General features: G+C 44.0%; 1 protein-coding gene across 2 annotated transcripts in view; it reads right to left on the bottom strand.

The window, feature by feature from the left end:
* The window catches only part of LOC308134279 (FERM domain-containing protein 5-like), a gene marked incomplete at its 5' end in the record, with an annotated part of 86,269 nt that extends 60,120 nt beyond the window's left edge, over positions 1-26,149 (bottom strand). For both annotated transcript variants that reach the window (XM_080501946.1, XM_080501947.1), the window contains one exon: positions 26,048-26,149. In XM_080501946.1, coding sequence (XP_080358072.1) covers positions 26,048-26,149 — 102 coding nt within the window. The remainder of the gene's footprint in view (positions 1-26,047) is intronic.

Raw genomic sequence — 26,149 nt, 5'->3', positions numbered from 1 at the left:
AGACTGACGCTTGTACCATTGAGAAGTGGAACCATCCATTGTGCATATTGACGCATCTTTGTTATGGTTCTCAAAGAAATGTGCTCATTTGATAATTTCCATATGACACATTATTATCATTGTTGTTGTTTTATTGGAATAAATAAACAGCATTCATCAAGCAACCATATCCAATAAAGAATCTGAAATGTGTTTGCAAGATAATGATTTAATTTAAACTACTACCCAGAAATACTTCAGGAGGAAGTTACAGTAAAGTCTGAGTTCTTCAAAGAAATGTTTTTTTTTAAAAATACGATTCCCTGCTGTTCCGTTTCCCACAGGTGAGGCAACCGCGGATCCATTAGTGCTCGAGGCAAACAGTAGCCTGTGACAGGTACAGCGTTCCTGCAGCACTCGCCGAGGCTCAGGCAATTAGCTGCAGAGCTGCAGAGAATCTGGAAGTGCCTGAAAAGACAACCGGGACTCGTTCGTATTCCGGTCACGCGGCTCTGAGCTGAACAGAGCGCTCCTCGCACAGACGGAAGGGACGGACACAAATAAAGGGCCGGGCTGTGACTCAGATTGCGTGTGCCTGGGCGGCAGACGATGTCCAAGCAGGACAGGACAAGGAGGGATGCGAGAGACAACTCAGGTTGTTTCTTGTCATTCTTTTGCGGGAGTTTCACCCCTCCCCTTGTGCAGACGGCACCTGCCATTGGCCGCATATTGATGTTTCACAGACACGCGGGTTTCAGTGTGGGAAGGTTGAAGCAGGAGGCCGACCCCCAGGGTGACTGCAGGTGAGGTCCAAGTCGATATTCCACGTAGAAACCACAACATCCAGGGCCAAGCCGGCCAAATTCAGCGGGCAATGCCTGCTGCCCCAGTGTGAGCTCATGCCCAGCTAAACCAAGCACTGATGCCAGCTTCCTCTTGTCGTGGTGGTGGGTGCTGCTGACATGGGAAACCAGGCAGCCACTGCCAAGTACAACAGGAAAGTGAGGCGCCTCCTTTTGTTGAGCACTAGTTTTTCAGTGAGGTACGGACAAACTGGACCATTTCACACGGCGAAGGACAATAAATGATGAGGGATTGAGAGGCAGAGTATTAGCTTGAAACAATATGCATGTATCTCATGCCATTTATGCACATTTGCATTAAGATGTTAAAGTAAATCTTAAAACCTGCAAATAACATGGCAGTCTACTCTTTCAGTACAATTTGTCCAAAGGTAAGCGTGTTCTTGAGTTGCTTTTTGTTCAGTGCATGAGGTTTGTTCAGAAACAAGCACACAGTGTTTCAATGGATCCTATTAAAAATAAAAGTAACCAAAAGAAGTGGCTACATCCAATTAGAGTGGATGACAGAGACACTGCCACTTCATATCAAATATAAATAATCCCCCTCAACGTCTGTGGTTGGATTCCGGCCGTTCTGTGTGGAACCTGCATGTTTTCCTTGAGTCTGGACTTAATAAAGTGTAATAACAGGTGTGACTGTGAGTGTATGTGATTGTCCGTCTCTCTCTCTGTTCGCCATGTGATGAACTGGTGATCTGTCCGGCCTTGCAACCTTGAGTTGGACAAAACAACATGGACGATTAATGAAAAGCAGTCACAGTAATCTCCAGTTCCCTTGTTCTATATTGACTATTTTCATCCAAATGAACGAAGCAGGAAGCAGTGCAGCCTTTCAAAGCTAAAACAGTGCATCAGAGGTTGGTTGAGGACGATAATATACTTTCAGACAAAACATTAAGTTTTATGATCTATCGACACTTTTACCCACAACTGCATCTGCTGAATGTGTCCTTGTTGTGTTTCCTGCTGGTTCCCCTCAGCAGACGAATAATTAATCTCCTTGAAATGATAAACAGACATCTGGTCATTTCTGTATGAATGGAATAACGATGTTCGTCCTCAAGTCATCTCATTATTCAACAATCAACAAATGCAAGAGCGGTTTTAAGCAAATGCTTACTTCCTTTTACCTTCACTGTCCAGAACAGCATGATCGCTGTGAATGATTGATTCTTTTTGTCTTCATATTAATTGATCTATAATGGACCATATAGAAATCACACGTCACTTGAAGCTTACAATCAGTTCCTCCTTCATGGAGTAAGAGTGAAAACCCTTCTGACGCAGCACATCACTGAGGACAGACTCTTCCAGGAGAAGTCTTTGAATTCAAAGGTGCGGTACTTCTGACATTTCCCTGCTCTAGCTGAGCAGCAAAGAGAGAAAAGAGCTGACTGCTGAGTTTTCTATGATCACATGAGTCCTCCTGAAGCCGTACGGCCAAAGCATAAAGGAAAGAAGTAAATATGCCGCAATGGGCTGTGAAGCACTCAGACATTCCGTGACGTTTCTCTGTGATATTCAGGTTTGTCAAGCTTCCATCGCCGCCTCACTGCTGCAATATTGGAAAAACGTCAAATGAACAAATTAGGTTTGCAGTGAAACAGCCCACCATGCTGCGAGTCAGTCACTTCAACCAAACATAGATTAATTAAAGAGAAAACTGGGTTTTGAGGCCCCCGTATCATTATTACAGTCTGTTCTCTGTGAAGAGCAGAGCAATTATCGATCCTTTGAGTGGATAATTGACTTTTGGATGCATTCTGAATGACGTTAGTTGGGCTGCCGGTGAAGGAGAAGGGCTGGGATCCTCCTGACACGGGAATGAGACGCTTAGTGATTCATGATCTGAAATCAGTGATATTGACCTTTTTAGTCAGACTGTTAGGTCAGAACAAAACCGTGATGCTGCCAGTTTCATCCACATTTCCACCTCTGGGGAAATTATTTGAACCTTTTAAACCGTGTTCAATGACTTTCTATCCAGATCGAAGAAGAAGCAGATTGTTAATTGTTGATTTTTTTTTTTCAGTTCATAAATTTTCAATCCAAATGTCAATTTAACATGAATAATTTGTAGGCGTTTGTCTTCGCAGCTTGTTCTGTCCTACTTGTTCAGATGAAGGCTGCAGCCTCTTTGGAACCGAGGCTTGACGTCAACGCAAAATAATTTCAATAACTGCCACTGCAGCACATTGTGTTCATTACTGTGAGCACGTCGCACAAAATAAAGCAACGCGGGAGAATAATGGGACATTCATTTCCTCTCTGAGCTGCACTCATTGGAATTTACATTTCTATACAGTGAGAGAAAATAATTTGGATTTGAATTATTTAGTCCACATGACCATGCTTCTCGTGAAGCCGAGTTGAATATAGAAAATAGACGAATGGGCAGTGATTTAAATGTGTAAATTAAACTGCAAATGTTTAACTGAAGGGACTGAATGAGCGCTGTGAGCAGTGAGGGAGAGGCGGCGGCTGGCCGATCTCCCTGCTTCAGACGAGCCTAATGTAGCTCCTTATTCAGAAACTCAACCGCCGCAAAGTCTTTTATCACAGAAGCAAATATTCATCATATGCACCTTAATGGTGGTTTATCCCCATAAGAGCAAATTAACGCTCCATTCATGTACCCCAGTACAAGTGTGGGAAACAGAGGTCAGACGATTCTGCAGTCAGAGCTGACTCATGAACGACAGCAGCAAAACCTGAGTTTCACAGAAAAGAGTTGAGAGAATAAAACGCCCAAAATATAACAACCCGAACTGTGATCAAATAAAATGTAATAAAACCGGATGTGTAATAACTGGTCAATAATGTAAAAAAAACAAGAATTTAAATGTGATCTAAATATATTTGATGCTTAAAGATAATTTTGTACTGGTGATTAGAGAAATGTTTTATTTTTTAGAGAACAAAAGACTATAAATGACTTGGGCAACAGTAATCAAACATAAATACCATAAACTGTAAATAGATATATGTATAAACAAATAGTCCAAACTTTTAGAACTCATTCTTTCAGTGTTATTCAAATTCAAGTTCAAGCTCAAGTCCAATCCATAAATCATTGAATCACTTTTTGATGTAATACAATTATTACAATATAAGGGGAAACATAACTTGCCAGTCCCATGCTGTAATATTAAAAGGTTTTTAATTTTTGGGCTCAGCGTCTTGTTACATTATTGATGTTTCAGCTTTTATTACATTTTATTTAAGAACAACGGGGGTTGTTGGTGCATACCGGGCTCTAATACACGTGTGTGAACTCGTCATGAACACTGGGAGGAGATTTTTGAGGAAATCTGAACGCATCAGCTCCAGTTTCCAGGTCCTTCATGTCCGCAGGACCTAATGCAGTTCTAATTATATTAATAAGAAACAAACATAAACAGGAAAAGCTAAAAACATCCAAGTTTTTGAAGTAATGTATGTCTCACTCAAGTCTAGGAGGAGTAAGTTTGAATGTTTTCATTTTTGATCAACTGATTCCAGAAGAAATCATCTATGAAGTAAACGTCTGCTTTTAATCGTGCTTCACTTTTAACTTCAACCTGAGAAGGTCGCTGAAGATTGTCATGATCCTGCTCTCACTCACTCCTCCCTTCCTGAGAGTTTTCACTCCTCCACTCCTGTGTTCCCCTTAGCTCCGCCCCTGTGTTCTCCTGCTTCCTCCTCCTGGTCACAGCTCTTTGTTATTGTCATTAGTGTGTAGTTAGTTCCCCTCTCTTGTAGCTCTGGTTGCCAGTTCGTCTGCGTTCTCGCACCATTCGTACCCGCCATTTTTTCCTCGTGTTGCCTTTGTGTGTTTTCGACATTCTGCCTGCCCGACCTCGCCTCCTGGATTTCCTCCTCTATCGCCTGCACTGGTTTTGACCTTGGACTGCCTGACTTTGCTTCTGCTGTGGTTTTTATAATAAACGCTTTTGAACTGAGCTCCTTGTCTGCCGTGCAATTGAGTTCACGAACCCTGACAAAGATACTGATGCAGTAGGAACAAACAGCTGTGCTGAAAACAAGGGAGAACAACAACAGGCAGACAGATGTGCGGGCTCATCTTCTGCTTTCTGGCAGATGAGAAGTTTCAGCCTGAAACTCTGTGGCGCTGAAGCGTGGAGAGCGAAGATAAGAGCTCTGAGCAAAATATGAAAGAATTAATTTACACATCGACAAACCAATCAAGCCTTTGGCATCACATCATTGATCATCATGTTCGTCCGGCCACTCCAGGGTTTTTCTTGGTGTTTGAGTGAAATTCTGCTCACTGCTTTAAATACCTCCTCAACTACTTTTCCTCTTTGTTTTGCATTGAGTTCGTCCAACACACCCTGCTGAAAATATCGTGTAAATATGAATTATTACAACACTTCAGCACCATTAGTGTGGGAATGTGTTTATCTTAGAGGTCATTCTGGAGTCTGAGGTTGCTGCTCATTTATCCACATTAACATGAATGTCTTTATAAATCCCCAACAGATATTTCATTCCTGAATATTAGCAGTGTAGTTCTAAAGTCAACAACCTTTCAGAGTCTCCTTGAAGATACGACATTGTGTGAAGTTTCCAGGGTAAAATTAGCTCACAGGCATGAGGAAACGCAATCTCTTGTTTTTTTCTAAACCTGTTCTTTACATGAAGGAAATTCATTATTGATTTTCAACACTTTGAGCAGTGGCTCCAGTAAAATGAAGAGTAATAGATTGAATTCTCCCGTTGCTATAAAATTCCTTTAATCTCTCAGCTTTTGGTCACCAGCCAAACTTCACTACATATGAATGTATTTTTAATCCAAATTCATTTATTTTAGAAATTAATTTCACTAAAAACATTTATGTAAGACATGACAGTGTTCTGACTGTTTATCGTAGCAGCAAGGGATTAAATTAGCAGAAAACTTGGGCAGGATGTTTATACTTTCCAGAAATCTATTAGATATTACTGGCAGAGGAAAGTTGATGCAGTATGTCCTGCTTTATTGTAATGTTCATTAAATAACCACTACTGTGTCTGCCTCTTGGTCAAAGTATATGAAAAGACACACACACACACACACACACTGAAGTCATTACAGAGTCCAAAAACCAAAGTTATCTCTGAGGAATATACATTTTTCTATATGTACGGTTGAGTTCATGCACAGTCTGGGCAAATATGTTCATGTTTGGTGTATTTTTGATTAAAGACAAATTGATTGCAGTATTTGTGATGATATAACTCGGTTGATCATTATTTTAAATTTGACTATTTACATGGTTAAAAGTGTATTGCAACGTTATGTTTGCACTACATTAAGAACACAAAGTGACCAGGAAAGCCTGTATGTAAATTCCTTTTTCTACATTCCAAAGCAGCCTTCACTACATCCATTATGAGTTATTATTGGATCCTGAACTTCGTCATTGTGGTTTCTGTTTCTCTTTAAGTCTTTCCCTTGGCACATCTGCTGTGCCCTCACCTCTCATTCCGCTGCATTTCGCTGCACCACCTGATGATTTATACATTTTTAATCCCCACCAGTCATGGCCATCCGGCAGATACGTGTGCTGACATCACATCTCTTATTTTAGACTCTCTGTAAAAAGCACCTGAATTGCAAATGATAGGGAGATGTGCAAAGTGTCTATGGCGACTGTAATATATTTTCGGCTCTTGGAAATCCTGGTTGTGTTAGAAAGATGGCATGAGACAACCAGGTGCATTACCTGGCATTTTATTTTTTAACACCTCCAGACTCTTTTCTGCCTCTCATTCCAGTCACAGCTCAGCTGATACTCATCTCGTCCGTCCACAACCCTTTCCTCTCAGTGAGACTGCAGGCTCTGCGGCAGGCTGCACACACAACTGCTCAGTCGCAGCGCGGAGAGAGTTCAGTCAGGCGTCAAGGTCACGTTGACCTCTGCTGAAGCAGGAAGTGCACAAGGCCTTCTGGGATACACGGCCCTGTCTACAGCAGGAATGGTCACTTGATGAATGATGTAGCTGAGGGACGCGGTGGAATTTTCCACAGCCGCACAGCAGAAGCAGGCAGGTACAGGGGTTAACGAGGCAGCTGAGGATGTACCATGCCTGATGACCTCATCATCTGCATGTGCTCACTGGCTATAGGTAGGATGCCTTCAGGTGGCCATCTATCACAGACATCCAGAGGGACCTGTTTGACTTAAACTGGGCTAACCGGGTGCTGTTAACCTCATTTGAATTGTGCCAAACATTTGATGAACTAACCTTCCCTCAGGAAAAAGGCAAACTGGGGTAAAGATAGCTGAGAGTCTCAGAAGCACTGAAGGGATAGCAAATAATACGCTTGACTGAGCTGCAATGCTCCTCTATGTTTGAATAACAGAAAATGCTCCGTCTGAGTCACGTGATTCACCTGCAGGAGGCTCTTGCTAGGGAGTCACTGTGACCTGAGTTAAGAATAACTGAAACACCCTGGAGTCATTAGTTTGCCTCGTTAGATTTTCTGGGAAAAAACACACACACACACAGTTTAATCAAACGTGATGTCCGATTTCGGTTGGTAACAGACCTCAATACCAAGTTGACCAATTGTGAAAAGACCAAGCGGATGTCGAGGCAAGGCCTGCGCACAGAAGTCAGTCGCACTTTGCGTGTGCTCCTGCATGAGTCCACCTGGTGGCCAATGCTGCTCATTACATTTGGCGACATTTACTCAAATAAATGGTCAAACTTTATCTTGCTGTCTTTAGACTTTCTTAGACAACCAAGTACAGGATTAAAGGACCGGGAGGAACCAGCAGGCCCAAGACCGGGTTCCAACAGCACTGAGCAATGCAGTGTAGTTGTAGTGCAGTTTAAATGTAAACAATAGCAATCACAGATTGATTTGACCTGGACTCAGAAAAAGTTTCCGGATCGCCTCCAGAATTTAATGGACTCTGCCACGGCCTCATATCTACCTGTGGTGAAGATTTCAACAAAATCCGTGCAGTAGTTTTGACATAATCTTGCTAACAGCTATACAGACAAACAAACAAATACACGGCAATGATTTAAATATAAAAACAGGTCCTCCTTTCTCCTGTAGACATACAGCCCCCCCCCCCCCCCCCCCCACCCCACCCCTCCACCACCATGTGACCGACAGAGAACCAGAGAGGAAACGTTTCATATGAAATGAAACACGCTGACGTCCCAGCCCACCCAGCAGAAGCGCAAAAAGGCACATCCTAACACAGACAGGATGAGTCCAGCACCAAATGACAATGTCTGGCGCTCCCACCTCACCAGGGGAGACTGAACCCGAGCCAGAGCCACACCAGCCAGAACCAGAGGAACCTTCACAGTTTGAAGCACCTGCATCGACGGGTCCGATCTGTCTGGCGAAACACCAGCCAGGTGCTCATAATGTTCAGGCTGTTCAAGATGCCCGTTTTTTGTTTTTTTTCACGCTGCTCAGAGTCGCCATGAGAATCCCTAACGAAGTGAATCTGAGCGTGTTTGAACACATGGCGTGCCCCCGTTGCTGGAGGAGTTCAGAGTCAGGCTTTTGGCATGCGCGGCGGCGTGTGAGATGAGAGTGTGGAGTCACTGTTGGGCTGCCGCAGAGCTTGGACAAACACCAGCTTGACGACAGCAGCTAGAGAGTAGTGATGTAATAATCTTGTTGCCATGGAGACCCGTGGCTCCTGAGCATCTCCAAAAACTCAAGGGCGGTGGAAAGTCACTGGGCAGGCAGGCTGTGACTCGCTGCTGCGGTGACGAGACGACGACCAGCCACAAGTATACAAACATTTAAATGGACCAAAAGAGGAAAGTCAGCCGTGGCACCGTCGTATGACACTGCAGCCGATTTAACAAAACAATCATCAACTGCCTGTCGTTGTTGTTTGCTTCAGATGATTGTGAATGCCAAACAATGTCTTAACTCTTTATCAGGAAAGTGACCACATTTGGTAACTGACATTTCTTCCTGTCATCTCAAAACTATCCATGATGACCTTGTTAAGCTACTTGTTATGTATATATATATATATATATATATATATATATATATATATATATATATATATATATATATATATAATTATTATTATTATTATATGAGAACATGGGAGAATATTTATATTTTTCTGTCCTGTTCTGATTTTTTCTCAATAATGAAAAGGGATGAAAATAACGTGACACCCCACGAAACCAAGATATTGCTTCACTCCCATTGAAAGTCTTTGGTCTTTATACACTTTGGGTCGTTCAGTATGATCATTAAAACAGATCTTCAGGGAGCCGCTTTCCATTCAATTAGAGGAAGAGTGGTCAGGAGAACGTTTGAAATGAGCCTCTACCGTCAAGTGAAATAGTGGTAAGTTTTGAAAGTGAATTCGCGACAGCGGCCTGTTATGTGCTTTTCTAGATCAGCATGAATCCTTAGCAGAGGAAGAGAAACCCCCTCAATCTTTTGATATCGATGATGTGAGATAATGAGGAGAGAGACAGAACTGGCGGAGACAGAGAAAGAAAACAGCGCAGAACAAAGAAGGTGGAAGAACAGGAGTCTGCCTCTCATCATCGGCTCGGGCCTGAGGATTGCTTCAAAACATGTCGATGACGAGGATTCCTTATCTTGACGTGTGAGGCCTGCCACCACGCACAGGAATTTATTAAATAGTCTGTTTGTCTTCGGGCCTGTCCTCACAACTCCGCCGTTCCACTACGTCACCAAATAACCACAACAATGGCGGACTGCATGCCCCAGGTGGCGCTGCAGATGCTACTGATACCAGGAGATTTTATAAGGTTAAATGTTGGATTTCTTGAGGACCAGGAGGAGCAGGAATCAACTTTATATTTCTATGTGCTCCATGTATGTCTTCTTCTGCATTTTTGGTGTATTTGGTGAGTGACAGCACCCCTAAAGGCCTGGCATATGTACTACATGCCCTAAGGCCTTGTGTGTTCATAGTGACGTGTGGATGGAATGAAGAAGAAGAAGAAGAAGAAGAAGAAGAAGAAGAAGAAGAAGAAGAAGAAGAAGAAGAAGAAGAAGAAGAAGAAGAAGAAGAAGAAGAAGAAGAAGAAGAAGAAGAAGAAGACTTCACTTTTTGGCATTTTAGATGACAAAAAGTGTACATCTAATGTAGTGAAGGGTTTATTAGGACAGACATCCTCACATGCACCAGCTCCCGATTGCTTCACAATAACGTAGCTGTGACTGAGCGTACTATGACAGTGCAAGTCAACAGGTCAGCCATTTATAATAAGAATATAATAAACATCCCCAAGAGAAAACATGAACGAGTGGCCCGAATTCAAGAGCTTCTGAATTTTATTTCACATCAATTTTCTCCTGCAGAACTGTAATATGGTAGAGTTGTTTTTATTCTATTTCATATATATATAGATATAGATATAACCTTTGGCTTATCCTCATCGACTGTAGCAGTTACACAATGAAACAGGATAATGTAGAGTAACATAGAAAGATGACGTGAGGCTATGACAAAGCATGCTGCACATAAATAAAAGAAATGAGAGGTTGAGGGGATTTGACTTGTGTGTGTATTACAGACTCCATTGGTCAAGAGGTCCTTGTGACTATTGACTGCCTTATGGAGAACAGTCAATAATAACAGCTAATACAAGCAGTTAATTGGTTCCTATTTTAAAAAGGCGGTCTTCCACCATTCAACACAATATCAAAACGTCACTGAGTCAGAGGGTTACAGACACATCTATAAGTCAATGTTTTATTGATTCTATCCAATAAAACACTTTTACAGAGGCATCAAGGGAAAGACTGACATGTGAAGGAAAACTGAATCGAGTGGACACCCATATTTTTGGGGAAATTATATTAATAAATTCCACCATGAAAAGTCTTTTCAATCAGGTCAAACTCCTCAAAAAGTCTCCAAAATGAAGCTGCTTCACAGGGCGATGGTTCCAGAGAACATCCCCTCTCAGATTTTGTGACGATGAACACCTGAATCGTCTGATTTCTACCAACTGCACAGAGATCCCCACAGGACTGAAAGCCAAACTGACCAATTAGATCTCCTGTTCACATCTAAATCCGTATTTCACACTGTGAGAATCAGAGCTGCAGTCCCAAATGAAAAATGTGTCTGGACACGATTCATTCATTGTCTAGAGAGGTGTGTGTCTGTAAGTGTGTTGCTGAGCAAATGCGCGCATTCCCCAATGTGTTTTACAGTACACCTGAGTGTGAAAACAAATCTGATGGTGGCACCTAAAGCTGCCCGGTGGCATTAGTCAATGAATCAAGGCAGAAATATCAGTGATGCTGCTTGACACTTCAGCTTGGAGGTACTGTTTGAATAATGCACAAACACAAACCACAGCCGTGTGAAGGAAGCGGGCGCTCGGTCCGCAATCATTCAAAAATAACAACGTGATTATAGCGTGGAGTTGTATTATACAAAATGCCAACAGCTATATGTAGAGGAGATCAATCCATCCTGGTGAGTCATGCTCATGCTGTCCAGCTCCCGGAGAGCTACCCAGAAAGACGAAGAGAAGAAGAAAGAGTTCCCACAGTGCAGGCGAGCCTGGGCTGCCTCCTCACTCCTCAACTTTGAGGAACAAAAGCAAACGAGAGCTACACACACACACACACACACACACACACACACACACACACACACACACACACACACACAAGCCAAGGGGATCCTGCACATCGGAGGAGCAGCACCTCCGGAGTTCAGACTGACGGCCAGATCACAAAGCTTCCTGTGCGAGATGATGCTGAAGAAACCAGTAAAGACACAAAGAGAATATCTTCTGTACCGTGAAAGACAGAGAGGGAAAAAAAAGGGATACACAGGGAGAGACAGTCGACGTATTGTGTGTTTGTGGGAGCGTAACGAAGAGCGAGAGCCGGGAAGAAAAAAGCAAGAGCTCTTTGGTTGGCACTTGACTGAAGTGTGCACCGTTCTTCACATGGAAGTGAGCCGACGATGACTTCACTTACCCACGGTTAGAGACGGGGGTTGAGCGAGAGTGAGTCGAAAGAGAGAGGGGGGGTGCTTAATATTCCACGCACACACAGTTGCTCCACTATAGCAAGAGTGTAAAAATAGACGGCGGCAGACTTGAGGACTGAGGAGCTGAGCTAAAAAGAGGCGCAGTCACGTCTGATGAGGGGATCCAGGCTGGTCTGGGTGGTGAAGGGATGAAGCATGAATGGATTCTACCTTTAGTTTACATGAAGTGAGCTTCTCTCTCTCCTCAGAGCATGGAGCAAATTATGTAATGCATGATCTGTTTACTCTCCTTCAACACTGATGGGTTTTTTATGCGTTCTGTTGCTAAACAGACTAAATGAGTGCATGTGAGGGACGTCGTTTTCTGAATTTCATCTTTTATCATTCACTGAGTCACATATTTGGACAGAAAAAAAATCAATCAATGTTGGATTTTAGCTTTGTTTTTTTATGGCATGATGGCTAAATCTGAATGTTTTTATAGTCATTTAGAAGGAATGATGCACAACAGAAAATATTCTGTAAGGATAATAGTTTTCTAGTTTTTCTCCTTAGCATAAAACTAAATCAAATATACACTTGAACAAAGTAGTCATGTTTTCAGGTATTTCCAAATGCAGAAACGAGACTATTTCTTCTTCTTTAAAAAAAAATGATAAAAAGCACAAGAAGCAAAGGTGAACTTCACTTCTGTTAGCTCTTTCCCCAGAAGTCTTGAGTGAAAATGTTGCTCCAATCACCTGAAGGATGGAAGAGATTTGTTTTATCTCTCCACCTGACTGAAGCACTGACATGCGCTTCACCTAAAGCTTGACTCCTGCGAGAAGTTCCAGACAAATCAAGTCAAGGATGGATGGATGGATGGATGTTGTAGTTTTATCATATAAAATGAATAAAGAGAGAGAGTGAAATAGATTTGACCGCAGAAATTCTGCATCGGTTGACCGAAATAAATTCACATGAAACACAAATGCTTAAAATTCCCTTAGAAAAGCACAAACTTAACGTCGCCGGCGACACATCGTCCGTCCATATCCTCCACCGGGGTTGTGCGAAACTGGAGGTGGTGGGCAATTCATCGACAAAACTGCAAAACCTCGTCCATATCGAGTAGAGTCGACGCAAACACAAGGACAACATCCAAACCCAATACAGAAAGTATAGATTTTAAGATTGATGTGGAACGACTGTGCTAACCACAATACTTTGATGTTACGGAAACAAGCTGGAGTTCCATTAAGCAGTGATTATATCTGGAGTATATCTTTGCTTATGAAATGCAAGTGTTTATTTATAAAATGATTGCAGAAATGCAAAGTTGCTGACCTCTTGCAGTTGTGTGACTGTGTGAAAGGACTATATACTGCCAATCCCGCTTGCTTTCTTTACTGTAACACTGACATTATCTGTACTTTTACTTGGTTTCCACTTCAGGCAGTGGACACAAAACAATTGACAGGGACTTCATAATTCATCACAGCTCTGAAAAGTCCTAACTTTGTATACAATAATACTCTTCTCTTGTGAAGTAGAGGAAAACCCAACAACTAGTGCATGGAATTCTACAGATGGGATGAAAAAGTTCACCTCATGACATTTGAAGCTACATCGAAACATCCCAACATCAGCAGCGTGAAATAGTACGGTAAATATTTATTTCCTACTAGTGTTAAAATCTGGAGAGAAGAGGGGAGGAGAGGAGAGGAGAGGAGAGGAGAGGAGAGGAGAGGAGAGGAGAGGAGAGGAGAGGAGAGGAGGGGAGAGGAGGGGAGAGGAGAGGAGAGGAGGGGAGAGGAGAGGAGAGGAGAGGAGAGGAGAGGAGAGGAGGGGAGGGGAGAGGAGAGGAGGGGAGAGGAGAGGAGAGGAGAGGAGAGGAGAGGAGAGGAGAGGAGAGGAGAGGAGGAGGAGAAGAGAGGAGAGGAGAGGAGAGGAGAGGAGAGGAGAGGAGAGGAGAGGAGAGGAGAAGAGAGGAGGGGAGAGGAGAAGAGAGGAGAGGAGAGGAGGGGAGGGGAGAGGAGAGGACGGGAGAGGAGAGGAGAGGAGAGGAGAGGAGAGGAGAGGAGAAGAGAGGAGAGGAGAGGAGGAGGAGAAGAGAGGAGAGGAGAGGAGAGGAGAGGAGGGGAGGGGAGAGGAGAGGAGAGGAGAGGAGAAGAGAGGAGAGGAGAGGAGAGGAGAGGAGAGGAGAGGAGAGGAGGGGAGAGGAGAGGAGAGGAGAGGAGAGGGGAGGAGAGGAGAGGAGAGGAGAGGAGAGGAGAGGAGGGGAGAGGAATACAACTGTTGTAATGGCTGATTTACTAAACAGATATTCAAGACACAATTATTGAGAGTTAAAATGAGCAGTTGAGGCTGCGTGACCTTCACCTCGTTCCTCAGACCGGCTCTGTTGCTCCGACACACCTTCATCCTGCGTTACAGCGCAGACAAGCCGCACACTCCCAAGAGACGGCAAACAAGACGACGACAAGACAAACCCACACCACAAACCGCAGCTCATAGCCTGCCCTACACTGACCACACACATGGAGACACCCCACCAGTGTTTGTTAAGCCTATTTCCTAAACTACACACAACATAAACACAATCTTTAAAAGCCAGAAAATGTGCACGCCTGTGTCAGGCATCAGTGCTGGATTTGATTTTATTCTAAAATGTAGCATGCATGCAAATGTGAACGCAAACATAAGCAAAAGATTATTATACACGCCGATTGAAAAATCTGCACTGTGCCACAATGAAAGCTCTTTTCTGCTCTTTATCTGGAAACAATTAGCATTTCATCTCTTTGCCGCAGCGTAATTAGCAGACACAGTGTGTTTCCCCTCGCGAGAGTCCCGCCGTCATTACAGTCATCTTAATGGTGTAAAGTCACCATTTTCCCTTGTCCAATGCAAATCCTCCAACCTGAAGCACACAACACACACACACACACACACACACACACACACACACACACACACACACACACTCACGCACACACAGGGTACTGTTGTCTGCAATGTGCGGAGCCAGCAGGCAGCCCAACAGAACGTCAGCATCTCTGGGTAATCAAAGCTTTTTCCATTTGTTTGCTGAGCGCCCAACTGACATCCCAGTAGGTACAAGAGTCCAGCACCATTTCTGGGTGCCATTTTCTATTAACACAGGAATTCAGTGAGGACTATCTTTAGCACCAATAAACACACAAACACCACTGCACAGCTCACACGTTGATAATCAACAGTGAATCAGTGAGAGCATGATTAGTATGGTGATTAAAGTTCAGCCGCTGGGGTCATGAATAAAACATGTGGCCCACGGGGAAGCAGGGTTCCCGACAGAAAGATTCCAGCGACCGACATGGGTCCGTGCGGATTTACCCACGTGTATCGGCTCCCCATTCTTACTGTCATGTCTGACTGTCGTTTTGAAACAAGCTCCATCACTCCTTTCAAGTTCGACATTAAAGAAGAAAGAGGAAGAGAAGCACCAGAGAAGACTCCAGTGACACCAGGAGATTGCTCGCCCTCGTTCCTGTAAAGCCCTCAAGATTTCCCTGCTGTAAAGCCTGTGCTGTGGTAAGAAGGATTTCTCTCATATCAACCAGTGTTGAGAGACGAATGCAGATCCCTCCTGCTAATCTTCAGAGCTTCATTCCCACAGCCTGACGACGACTCGGCACTTTCCTGCGGCTGGGCCAAATGTTGCATTAATTGGAAGATGTGCCAAATGACGTAACAAAGACAGACACAGACAGACGGATTTACTAAACGGAGGAACACTCATTTCCAGATTTTTTTCCACCTTCGGGCTTCAGCAGTCTCATGGTCGTCAGACGACCAAGTGCCAGAGCGGAACTATTCTGTTTGGTTCCAACCAGCTCAGTTCCACACATTAAACCATCGACCTGATAGTCATCTAGTTGCTTCCTAAAATATGATGAGAACATCAACATAGGTACAGTCCGTGTCAAAATGAAACTGTCAGGATATTTATCAAATATTCAGAGGTGAGAAAAAAATGTGTTCAAATCAAAAATATATATTGTTATCACAGTTCTTGGCACAATTGATAAATACTTCATCACACTGCAATACTTGGCATCAACTCAAGCCTCTAAAATGTTTATTTGCTTCGATCCATCTTTCAAACAGCAGGCCAACCGTCCATCACAGGCTAAACACACACTTACAATCAGACGATTTAGAATCAGCGCTAAGCCTCAGATGCATCTCGTCAAGGACTGTAGGAGGAAACCAGAGAATACGTATGGTAGGATTCAAACCCGGTGTGTAACCACGACGCCACACCCAGTGATAAACCCTGTTCTTCCAGGCAGATTCCAGCTCTCTGGGAAGGTTTTCAGATGGACTGCATCAGGACTCATTACTGAGCATCTCAACAGTCCATTATTTCCTTTGTTATGATGGTCGTGTGCTTGATATCTTTTCCCTCCTGAATAATCAACAACTGGCCAAACCGCTACAGTCTTGATTCTTCTGTTACTGGCAACGCCTCCAGTACCAGAGGAAACACAGCAGTCTCTTCTCCATAAACTGATTTTTCATCATAAGTAAAACAAAACAATTCCCAGAGAGTCCTGATATGGTGCATCTATGAGGGTTTTAGCGTTGTTGTGCCTCTTTCCCAGGGAATTTTTGGAATTTTTGTGCTTCATCCGGATGTGTTTAGACGTCTTTCTTGTCCTCACATTTGTGAGAAAGAAACTATAAAATGTATATTTAAAAGTGAATGGATTGGTAAGTTTAGTCATGTGAAGCCAGATGATATATACCACATTGTAGTAGTACTTTTGGAAGTTTTATTATAAATTCTGATTTAACAGAATCGGTTCATTTGCATTCATTTGTTTTAGACAGAATATGAACGTATCCCTGTCTGTAAGTCTGAGGAGCCGAGACTATATCCACACTATATTCGGGATTTGTGAAGCAGAAACTCTACAACGTGGTGTTAAACTTAATTGCACTGATGAAGCTCAGTCTGACTGGATGTGCACTTGACCTACTCTTCTGCGTCTTCATTTCCTGCTGAGCGTGTTTGGACCTGAGCACTCTGGTGAGTCAGCCGGGTGCAGACAGACTCCCAACACTGCATTGAACACTCGCTTCTCATATTTTTACTTTAAAAAGCTTCAAAGGCTTCAGCAAAAGCACACAAACTCCCTGTGAGATGTAATTCACCACTGTGACAGAGAAGCGAGAGGAAGGATATAGTGTGCACCGTCTTGCTGACACACACTTTGTCCTTTTCTTTTTTTTTGTAACGTTGGTACAAAAGAAAAATCAAACTGGCCTTGCTAAAGGAATGATAACAAGGAGGGAGAGATTGGCCTCTTGGGCTACGGAGGCAAATACTGTGCAAATACTGGACAAGCTAGAAACAAGAGTGAACGGCTGCAATCGGTGTAAGTGTGAGCACCGAATGTGAACCCCACAGTGGTACAGGAGAGAAAGTACCTAAAGTATTTATGAATCAGCAACTGCGAACCCTTGATGTCTGCACAAATACCGTCTGTTTTCACTAAAGTGAACCGTTGCGCCTCCAACAGATGTAGTCCAACATGCAATGACAACATATCGACTCAGTTTGCCATGGAGAGCCTTTCAAATGCGCAGCAGTAGTAGTAATGTCTGGCTCTGAGTGAGCGGCCGCCCTCCACATACTGACTGCCGTGTCACGTATTGTATGTCTTTGCTGTGTGGTCCATCGGTGTCAGGTTCACTGAGGGCAGGCTCATTAATCTGCTCAGCTTCCCACCACGCCGGGACAGCCAGAGACTGAGGGAGGAAGAGGGATGAAAGTGAAAAGCAGCAAGGAGGGGGGTTCGGCCTGAGAAATAGGGGGCCAGGCAGGAGACCAAGCAACAGAAGGAGAAGGAAGATGAAAGAGACGTCGAATAAGAGGCAGGTAGAAACACTGGCCGTGAAGTGAAAGCGAGCGAGATCATTCACAGGGAGAATTACTTTACAATCCAAACAACCACTACAAAGACAAAAGCGTCAGGCGTCGAGGCAAGTTACTGCTGATCGGGGCTCACATATAACCAACTGACCTGTGTGAACGCCTGGAGAAAATGCATTTAAACAAAAGGCAAAATCCTTCTTGTCACACTCTCCGCAAACCCAAAACACTCCAGCGTTAACTCTAAACACAGGATACTATCCCCCACCCTTTTTTATCCAATCAATTATCCCTATTAATTATTATTATCCCTCCAATTGGTGATTGGGTCACAGGTTTGAGTGGAAGAAGGCTCAATTACTACCAAAGAGGCTGGAAAAGGCTAAATGTGTGTATAAAAGAGGTCAAAGGAATTTTAATGATATTGAATGAATCACTAAGAATGAAGAGATACCCAGACTAGACATAGATGTACAATTGACTACAGATGTTAGGTATTTTACAGGTGAAACTCAAATATTCAGGTCTGCTGCTCATCCTCCAAATACAGGTTCCATTCAAGTGTTGCACCATTTAAATGCTAAATAAAAACACATTTCCAATACACTACAAAACACTCAGTCTCTTGTCTTTTGTGATATGCAAAGCAGCAGTTTTATACATCAAAACATAATTTCATAATTTCCGCAATCGGTGTCACTTGAGATGAACCATTGTTTCCTTGACAACACATTTTCTGTCATGTTCCACTTTATGTAACTCAACTACATGAACGTGAGAAAGAGTGAAATGGTATATCACATATGTGATGAGGAGGATTGTCCGTGACACTGGGGGGAGTGGCCCTGACTTCGCAGGAGTCAAACATAAAACCGTCACGGCCAAACGTCCCAGTCTGAAAGCACAGCAAAGCCTCCGGGGTTTATCTCGCCCTTCTCCACATGAAGGATTAACATGCTATTTAGCGGCGCCCCTTCAACATCAGAAAGACGCGTGGCTCACAGACTGTGGCAGGGCGGTTCGTCGCTTCGCGTCGAGGCAGAAAAGAAGCAAAAGCTCTGTCTGCAGCGCATCCTACTTTTATTCTATATTAAGCCTTTACCGGTTAGAAATTAATCTACTTAGGGGGACCAGCAATCCTCGCCTGTGGATTATTATTATGTGACCGAGGATGTGCCTGCGGGCCACAGGCTGCTCGTGCAGACGTCAGGTGAAATTCTCATTGGTCTCTCCAGTAACTGTGATGTGATGAGGAAAGCTGGTTGCGAACCCCTTATCAGAAAAGAATGAACAGACACACCTCCACTGACAGCAGGGAGCAGAGCCGGCAATAGTTTCTCATTTACTCTAAAAAAATGGAGAAAGAAAAACACCATCCAGCTGATTTGTTCATACATGGGAGCTTTACAAACCAAGTAAAAGACTGTGATCATTTAGTTAACTCTCAAGACAACAGACAGTAGTGGGAACACAGGCAACTATCGACACAGGATCCTTCTAATTCATTAAAAATAAAAAGTACATGGAACCTTTAGTGTCAGGTAGTTTCGGTTGAGATGCAGCGTCTTGCTTTAAAAGAGTGATATTATTTAGCTTTTCATCACTTTCACAAGGTCTCGTTGCTCCAGAAACATTGTATATAAAGTTTATTGCCCTAAATCCAGCTTTTCCTTGATTTTCCTCCATTTGAATCTTGGATCATATTTATACACACACACACCCACACACACACACACACACACACACACACACACACACACACACACACACACACACACACACACACACACACACACACACACACACACACACACACACACACACACACACACATATATATCCATCACAAGGATCATTCTCATAATTTCACTAAATGTTGAAGAAATGCCACTATTCTCTCTACGTAGTGCGAACACTGTCATGGCGGCGTGTCCACATAGCAGCGTCAGACTGTCAGCGCAGACTGTCAGCGCAGCCTGCGGCGTTTTGAAGGTGAATTAACCAAAGCTAAATAAAACGCAATCATCAAAAGGCAATCATCACTGGGGGAACCGCACTGCTGCTGGATTTGTGCAGGACGCCTGCATGTGTTCGTCTGGTGCTGCAGCTCCTTCATGGGCTGCAGACAGGCAGTGGTTTCCTGATGAATCCTCATCAGGAAACCACTGCCTGTCTGCAGGGGGAAAGTCTTGGATGTTTTCAAAAGAATTTCTTCTTTCAACCTTGTTTAAAAGGTTTTATGAATTGATATTCATCCTGTGTTGAGTCGCCGACATGTGAGGCGTGACGAAAACCGCTGATGTTCTGCTTTATGTGTCGTCTGAGAGCCACGTTGTAGAAGTCCTGGTCACCTGGCCTTTGAAAAGTGACACATTTACCTCTAAACTGAGACGGCACGGTGCAATAGTCTGTCTCTTTCATTATCGTTTTTAATTCATTTTTCTACTTTCTCTATGCACTTGTATGTCGTTGTTTTATATGGACCTGTTTTTACAAGAAAGATATAAAATATACGTTTTCGTTATCACCTCTCCTTTTTGGTTATGCTCCTCAAAATTGGACAAACTGGATCAAACCTCATTGGAAAGGTTTGTAAGTGTGAGTGGTCAATTGTTCGCTAAATACATTTCAACAGTGGCTTTGTGTTTAGTTTTCTGGAGCTTCATTCTTTTTTTAATTCTGCCTTTCTAAAATGCTCCTTTGACCCCCGGTTATGTAACTGACATCAAACTATTTTACCTGACTGATTATGAAAAACCTTTATTGGCTTTGAAGGAAACCTTTTTGGGGGGAAAAAACTCACAGTGTTGCAATTTGTGACTAAAGAAAGGTCCATTCTCTTTTTTCTTTATGGTTATTTCAGCTGAATTCACATCATCATTATCTCAGCGAATGCTGGATGATCATGACATTTTGTAGACATTTATTGCTGCTATATTATGAATATGAGTGCAACTGCCTGACTTTTTCAGCAGAAAGCTGACGTCTATATTTCAAACCGAAATGTCAAAACTACTGAACGGACTAAGTTCATTTCACACAAGCAGTTTTGTCTCGTGGTTGAAAGTTCTACATCTGGCACTGCACTGATTTTCTCTTCACATCAACTCCAGCTGCACTTTGAATTCGAGGCTCATTATCAGACGCACTGACATCGTAAGCATATCATCATGCAGACATGCGTTTTTAGTTGAAGGCAACATTGTGCTCAATTACAGACTTGTATGAGTGAAAAATACTTCTCGTGGTTCTCTTTCTTGTCAGAGATGATGTTATCAAAAAATCCTTTCCAAAACCACAAATTATTTATAGTAAATCAAAGAAAGTTGCTGCAGCAAAGTATAAATGCTCTATACACTGTATTCTTGCTATTCTCTATGCCTCAAGTGAATTCCGGCTCATGATCTTTACATAACAATGATGAAACATGACTTTCCTTTGTTACTGGCTGGTCTGGTTCAAGGGAACTGAGAACACTGATTCCCGTTGTGTTTCCTTATTTGTCAAATGAACCAGTTCCACGAGTTCAGTGGAGAAGCGTTGCAGTGAGGACGACATGACCAGAAGAACAGACCCAAATAAAATATGTTACAAGGCTCGACTCCGTTTTTAGCAGCACACACCAGGAGGCAGCCAATACGAGTGCAGCGGGACCACTTTGGAGACAAGAGCAGCCTATTTTAATAATGCATTCACCACGCCAACGAGATGAGCTCCTTCCAAGTTGTGCATTTGGCTCCAAAAGCACACTCCTAATTTGATTAGCGAGCTCTGCAGGATGTGAGCGGGAGCCAGGTGACTGAACCACTTCGTCTCCCTGCATCACTGCTATTCTAGCGTTCGTCCTGCTTCACTTCCTGACACACAACCTCTGGTTCACCACACGTTGTTATTAGTAGAAAACTTTTTTTCAGGGAGCGAGTGGACGAGTTTCAGTGAGCATAACGTTTCAGTGACGTCATTCAGACTCTGAGAAACGATTAGTGACTTCGTCCCGTGCATTAGCCACTGTTTCTTAATCGATCTCATGAAATGCACCTCACTGGTGAGTGACATTCCCTGTAACCTCCAGAGACATCGCTGATTAACAGCCCAAGGCCGCGGCTGTTTACTTACACAGCTTACCTACACAATATAATTCAAAGGCATCCAGGGTGCAGCTGCCAGACAATATATAGGTCTGCATTATCTCTTTGTTGCTGCGTCAATTTAATGACACTGATTCATTTCGGAGTAACAAGGAGCCTGTATAGACAGTAGGAGCACAATGAAAGCATGACTCATTCAGTCATAGACCATGGATTGTGGTCTATGACTGAATGGAAGCTAGACAAGTTCCCTAAATGAATTCCCAGGCATGAAAAAAAGATTCCAATATTTAACATTTAACAGCAGGAAAGGCGTAAATGGGGAAAGCACCGAGTTCATGCTCGCTATTTTTAATTTTAAAATTTAAAATCAATCCAGTCAAAACCGCTGTTGCTTTAACTTCTGCAGCAACAAATGTTTATCGACAGTTAAAAATAGAAAAATTGTCAGTTGCATGTTGGTTATCCACAATTAGACATCAGATGAAAAGATCCATAATAGTGCAAAAGTACCGTCTGGCCTGTCGGATCGACGATCCAAGTCACACATTAACAACATTCCTTCTGAATCCTGCCATCAAAATGTGCTTTTAAATCATTACGACTGCCACCGTGGTGCTTCTGATCAAATCACTTTGTTGTTTGTTTCTGTGTCGAGACTGTTTGAGGGTTTCACAAGTGAAGAAGATAACCTCTCAGTATGTGATGACACCCAGAGTCGTGAGAGAGAAGCTCTGGAAACCGTTTCATCTGTTTTCAGCAGAAGCACGTTGTTATACTGTGTTGAGCAGTGGCTGCCATCCTTGCACGCACCATGACCAATGGGTCAGTGAGCAAGGCAGCAGTAGCATTTCACTTTGGCAGAACTGAATGACGAGGTCGGCGCCGACCTCAACATCTCTCGTGAGCTTGGAATTCTTAGATTCCAACCAGCCTTAAAGCAGCTGCTAAAAACTCTTCTCAGCACCTCCCATCTTTTTTTCTGATCTCATCACAACAGATGAGTGGATCATCACTGCAGCGCAGCCCTTCACCTGCCGCCACACCAATTAGCCAGAAGCAGCGCCGAGTTGATCGGCGGGGAGCGTGGATGTGAGGTGCCTGTGAATATCCTGAAGGGCAGAATCGTGTCGGAAAAGCCGGAGAGATCAATGGGCATGAGTGTCCCTGTGGATCGAGGGGTTTTGATGTAATCAGCCACGGAGTCGTCAGTGATTGAAGGGAGCCAGCATGTGTGCTGGGCGTGAAAGAGGGATGCTGGTAAACCTCATGTCCAGGCCAGAAGACGTGAGAACTTTCATTTCACCTCGGTGACTCCATGTTGCCGTTGATGAAGGTCACAGCTATCACCATTCCCAAATGATGCTATTTCCGTGTAACAGTTTGAGGTGGAGGCTAATTGAGTTAAATGAAGAGTGCGACCGCCTCCAGGTCCCAGGAGACCCTTTATTCTAGGCCTCATCTCTGAGGTGTCCAGGAAAGGACAGCAGCCATTCCACACAAGTCACTGTAACATACCTTGTGCCGATGAAAATGTTAGAATCACTGCTGTCTATGTAGCTCTGCAGACGTTTTGTGTAAAACTGAATGAAATCCAGGTCCTTAAACGCTGTGTCTCACATTCTGATGTCAGCAAATTAATAGCGATGGCGCTGTTGTAAACAATAGACATCTGATTAAGCCGGTGATCTCATTAATGTTTCAGTTTGTGCTTCATCAAAAGCTTTATAGTGTGGGAAACCCCCCCCCCCAAAAAAAAAACATGTAGTTCACGATTTCCCCTGCTGGAAGTGATGAAATATACCAAAACAGAGCAGGTCGTCTCGGTAGAAGCTCCACTAGAAACTGAAGCTTTCCGTCCCGACTGTGTGCTCTCAGTGTCTGAAAAGTACTGGATCAGCATTTCCTGACAGCCCAGCAACGTGAAGAGTGGTCTGGTGAAGCGGCGGCGCGGGACTCAAGCGCTGGCAGCACAAGACACACCGTCTCTTTCTGAGTTCTGATCAGTGGCACAAACTGACCCGGTGTCCAGCTGCTCAAAACTGTTTGGTCAAAACTCAAACATGCTGCAAAGCTTCTTTTGCCATGGAGATGAAAACAGTTGGAGGCGCTGGTGGTGGGCTGAGAGCCATCTGACTGCCTCCACCCACACGTTACACACAAAACATGATTGTATGAATGAACGGCAAAGCATGCTGCTCCACACTTGTTGGCTAATTCTGCAGCAGCCAGGAGGAGGACAGACAATGGAATGTGATTTTTATTTGTCCTCTGAGGGCCTGCAAACTTTGAGTTGTTAGATGTTGAAAGACTTGCTTTCCCTTTGCAGTCGGCGCACGGCAACGAGCGGATGATGACGGCCTTTGTGGACTGTCATCTCTGCTTCAGGAGAGCCGGAGTCCCTTCCAGGAAACCCGGCATCAAAACACTGCTCCCTTATCAAACGGCCAGGTTAGACGTTAAAAGACACGGCAGACTTCACAGCCAAGCAGCCACACAAACCGTCCTCTCACGCACACACTTGATTTATAAAGGAGGCAATGCGCATTAATCACTGGTACGAGTCTTTTCCTCACTCTCTCACAGTGTTTACCGACTCCAGTCATGCCTCGCATCCATTCATGTCGTTGCCATTGACGTTCTTTTTTTTCTTTTTCCGGAGAATATAAACTGCAAGAATTGAAGAGAGACGCTTTAAGCACACATGACTCATTAAGGACTGTGAAGGACAGGTTGAATGACTAATCCAACATGCAGCAGGATTGAGTTTTACTAAAGCTTCTGAATGAAGACATCAAGCAACCCAAGGCCAGCGGTTTATACCAGGTAAACAGTCGTAATGCAACAATGAACAATAATGTTATTCACACAGCCACAAATTTGATTTTGTGTTTTTTTTTCCTTTTGTTTTGTGTGTCAACAACAAACGCTAAACCATCGATTCAGCCAAAACAAACCCAAACCACAAAGTCAACAAGGAGACGTGAGGGTTGATGATGCTCATGTCATAAAAAACAGATTCAACTACTTGAAAAGCTGGAACCCGACGATGTTTCACCTTCAGGTTTGATAAATAGATAGAGGAAGAATAAAGAGGTTATTTTATTCTCTCTCACTGCATTCCATTACGCTGCTTTCATTGATAGCGTGGTACATGACAGAAAAATGTGTAGTTTTGCTCGTTAACTCAAGAAGGAAATAAACTCTCGATTCCCATGGAAAGCCAATTCCTTATCTATCCTGGATGAATCTTCTTCTTGCTGTACTTCTGAAGTTTCTTTAATGCATCAAGTCCTCATGGTGGGCCTCCAGCCACTATAAACACTCAGGCTTTTCTTATGGTTCATCCTGATGGTTCATGACGATGCTTGAACATCCACTGTGCATGCACACACCTCATGTGGTCCTGATGGCACGGACACACACACACACACACACACACACACACACACACACACACACACACACACACACACACACACACACACACACACACAGACAGGTGACCTTCTATAACACCAGCCGCACACTGAGTTTCATTTATAATGATATTTATCTTGACTTGTGTTGAAGATTAGTTAATTAAAAAAAAAGAAAAAACAACTCCTGCAATAAGCACATTCTCTGCACGATGCAGACTGAAAGAGAGAAGAGACCAGCATCCTTCCACCTGATGTGTTTTGCTCCAGGTCGACGGGAGACACGGGGAGCGGGTGAAGGAGTGCGGTACTGACCTGGACGGTGCAGGTGGAGGTGTGCGGTACTGACCTGGACGGTGCAGGTGGAGGTGTGCGGTACTGACCTGGACGGTGCAGGTGGAGGTGTGCGGTACTGACCTGGTGCGGGTGTAGGTGTGCGGTACTGACCTGGACGGTGCCCGGTGCAGGTGGAGGTGTGCAGTACTGACCTGGTGCAGGTGGAGGTGTGCGGTACTGACCTGGACGGTGCAGGTGGAGGTGTGCAGTACTGACCTGGTGCAGGTGGAGGTGTGCGGTACTGACCTGGACGGTGCAGGTGGAGGTGTACGGTACTGACCTGGTGCGGGTGTAGGTGTGCGGTACTGACCTGGACGGTGCCCGGTGCAGGTGGAGGTGTGCGGTACTGACCTGGACGGTGCAAGTGGAGGTGTGCGGTACTGACCTGGATGGTGCAGGTGGAGGTGTGCGGCACTGACCTGGATGGTGCAGGTGGAGGTGTGCGGCACTGACCTGGATGGTGCAGGTGGAGGTGTGCGGCACTGACCTGGATGGTGCAGGTGTACTCGGAGTCGTCCAGCAGCCTCACGGTGCAGTTGCATTCCCGGTCCAGACTCCTGATGCTGCTGCTCATCAGTCGGCTCAGCAT

This window comes from Blennius ocellaris (genome assembly GCF_963422515.1).
Source record: "Blennius ocellaris genome assembly, chromosome: 1".
Lineage (NCBI taxonomy): Eukaryota > Metazoa > Chordata > Actinopteri > Blenniiformes > Blenniidae > Blennius > Blennius ocellaris.
The sequence above is the reverse complement of the archived record's forward strand: the minus strand, read 5'-3'. Positions and strand labels throughout refer to the sequence as shown.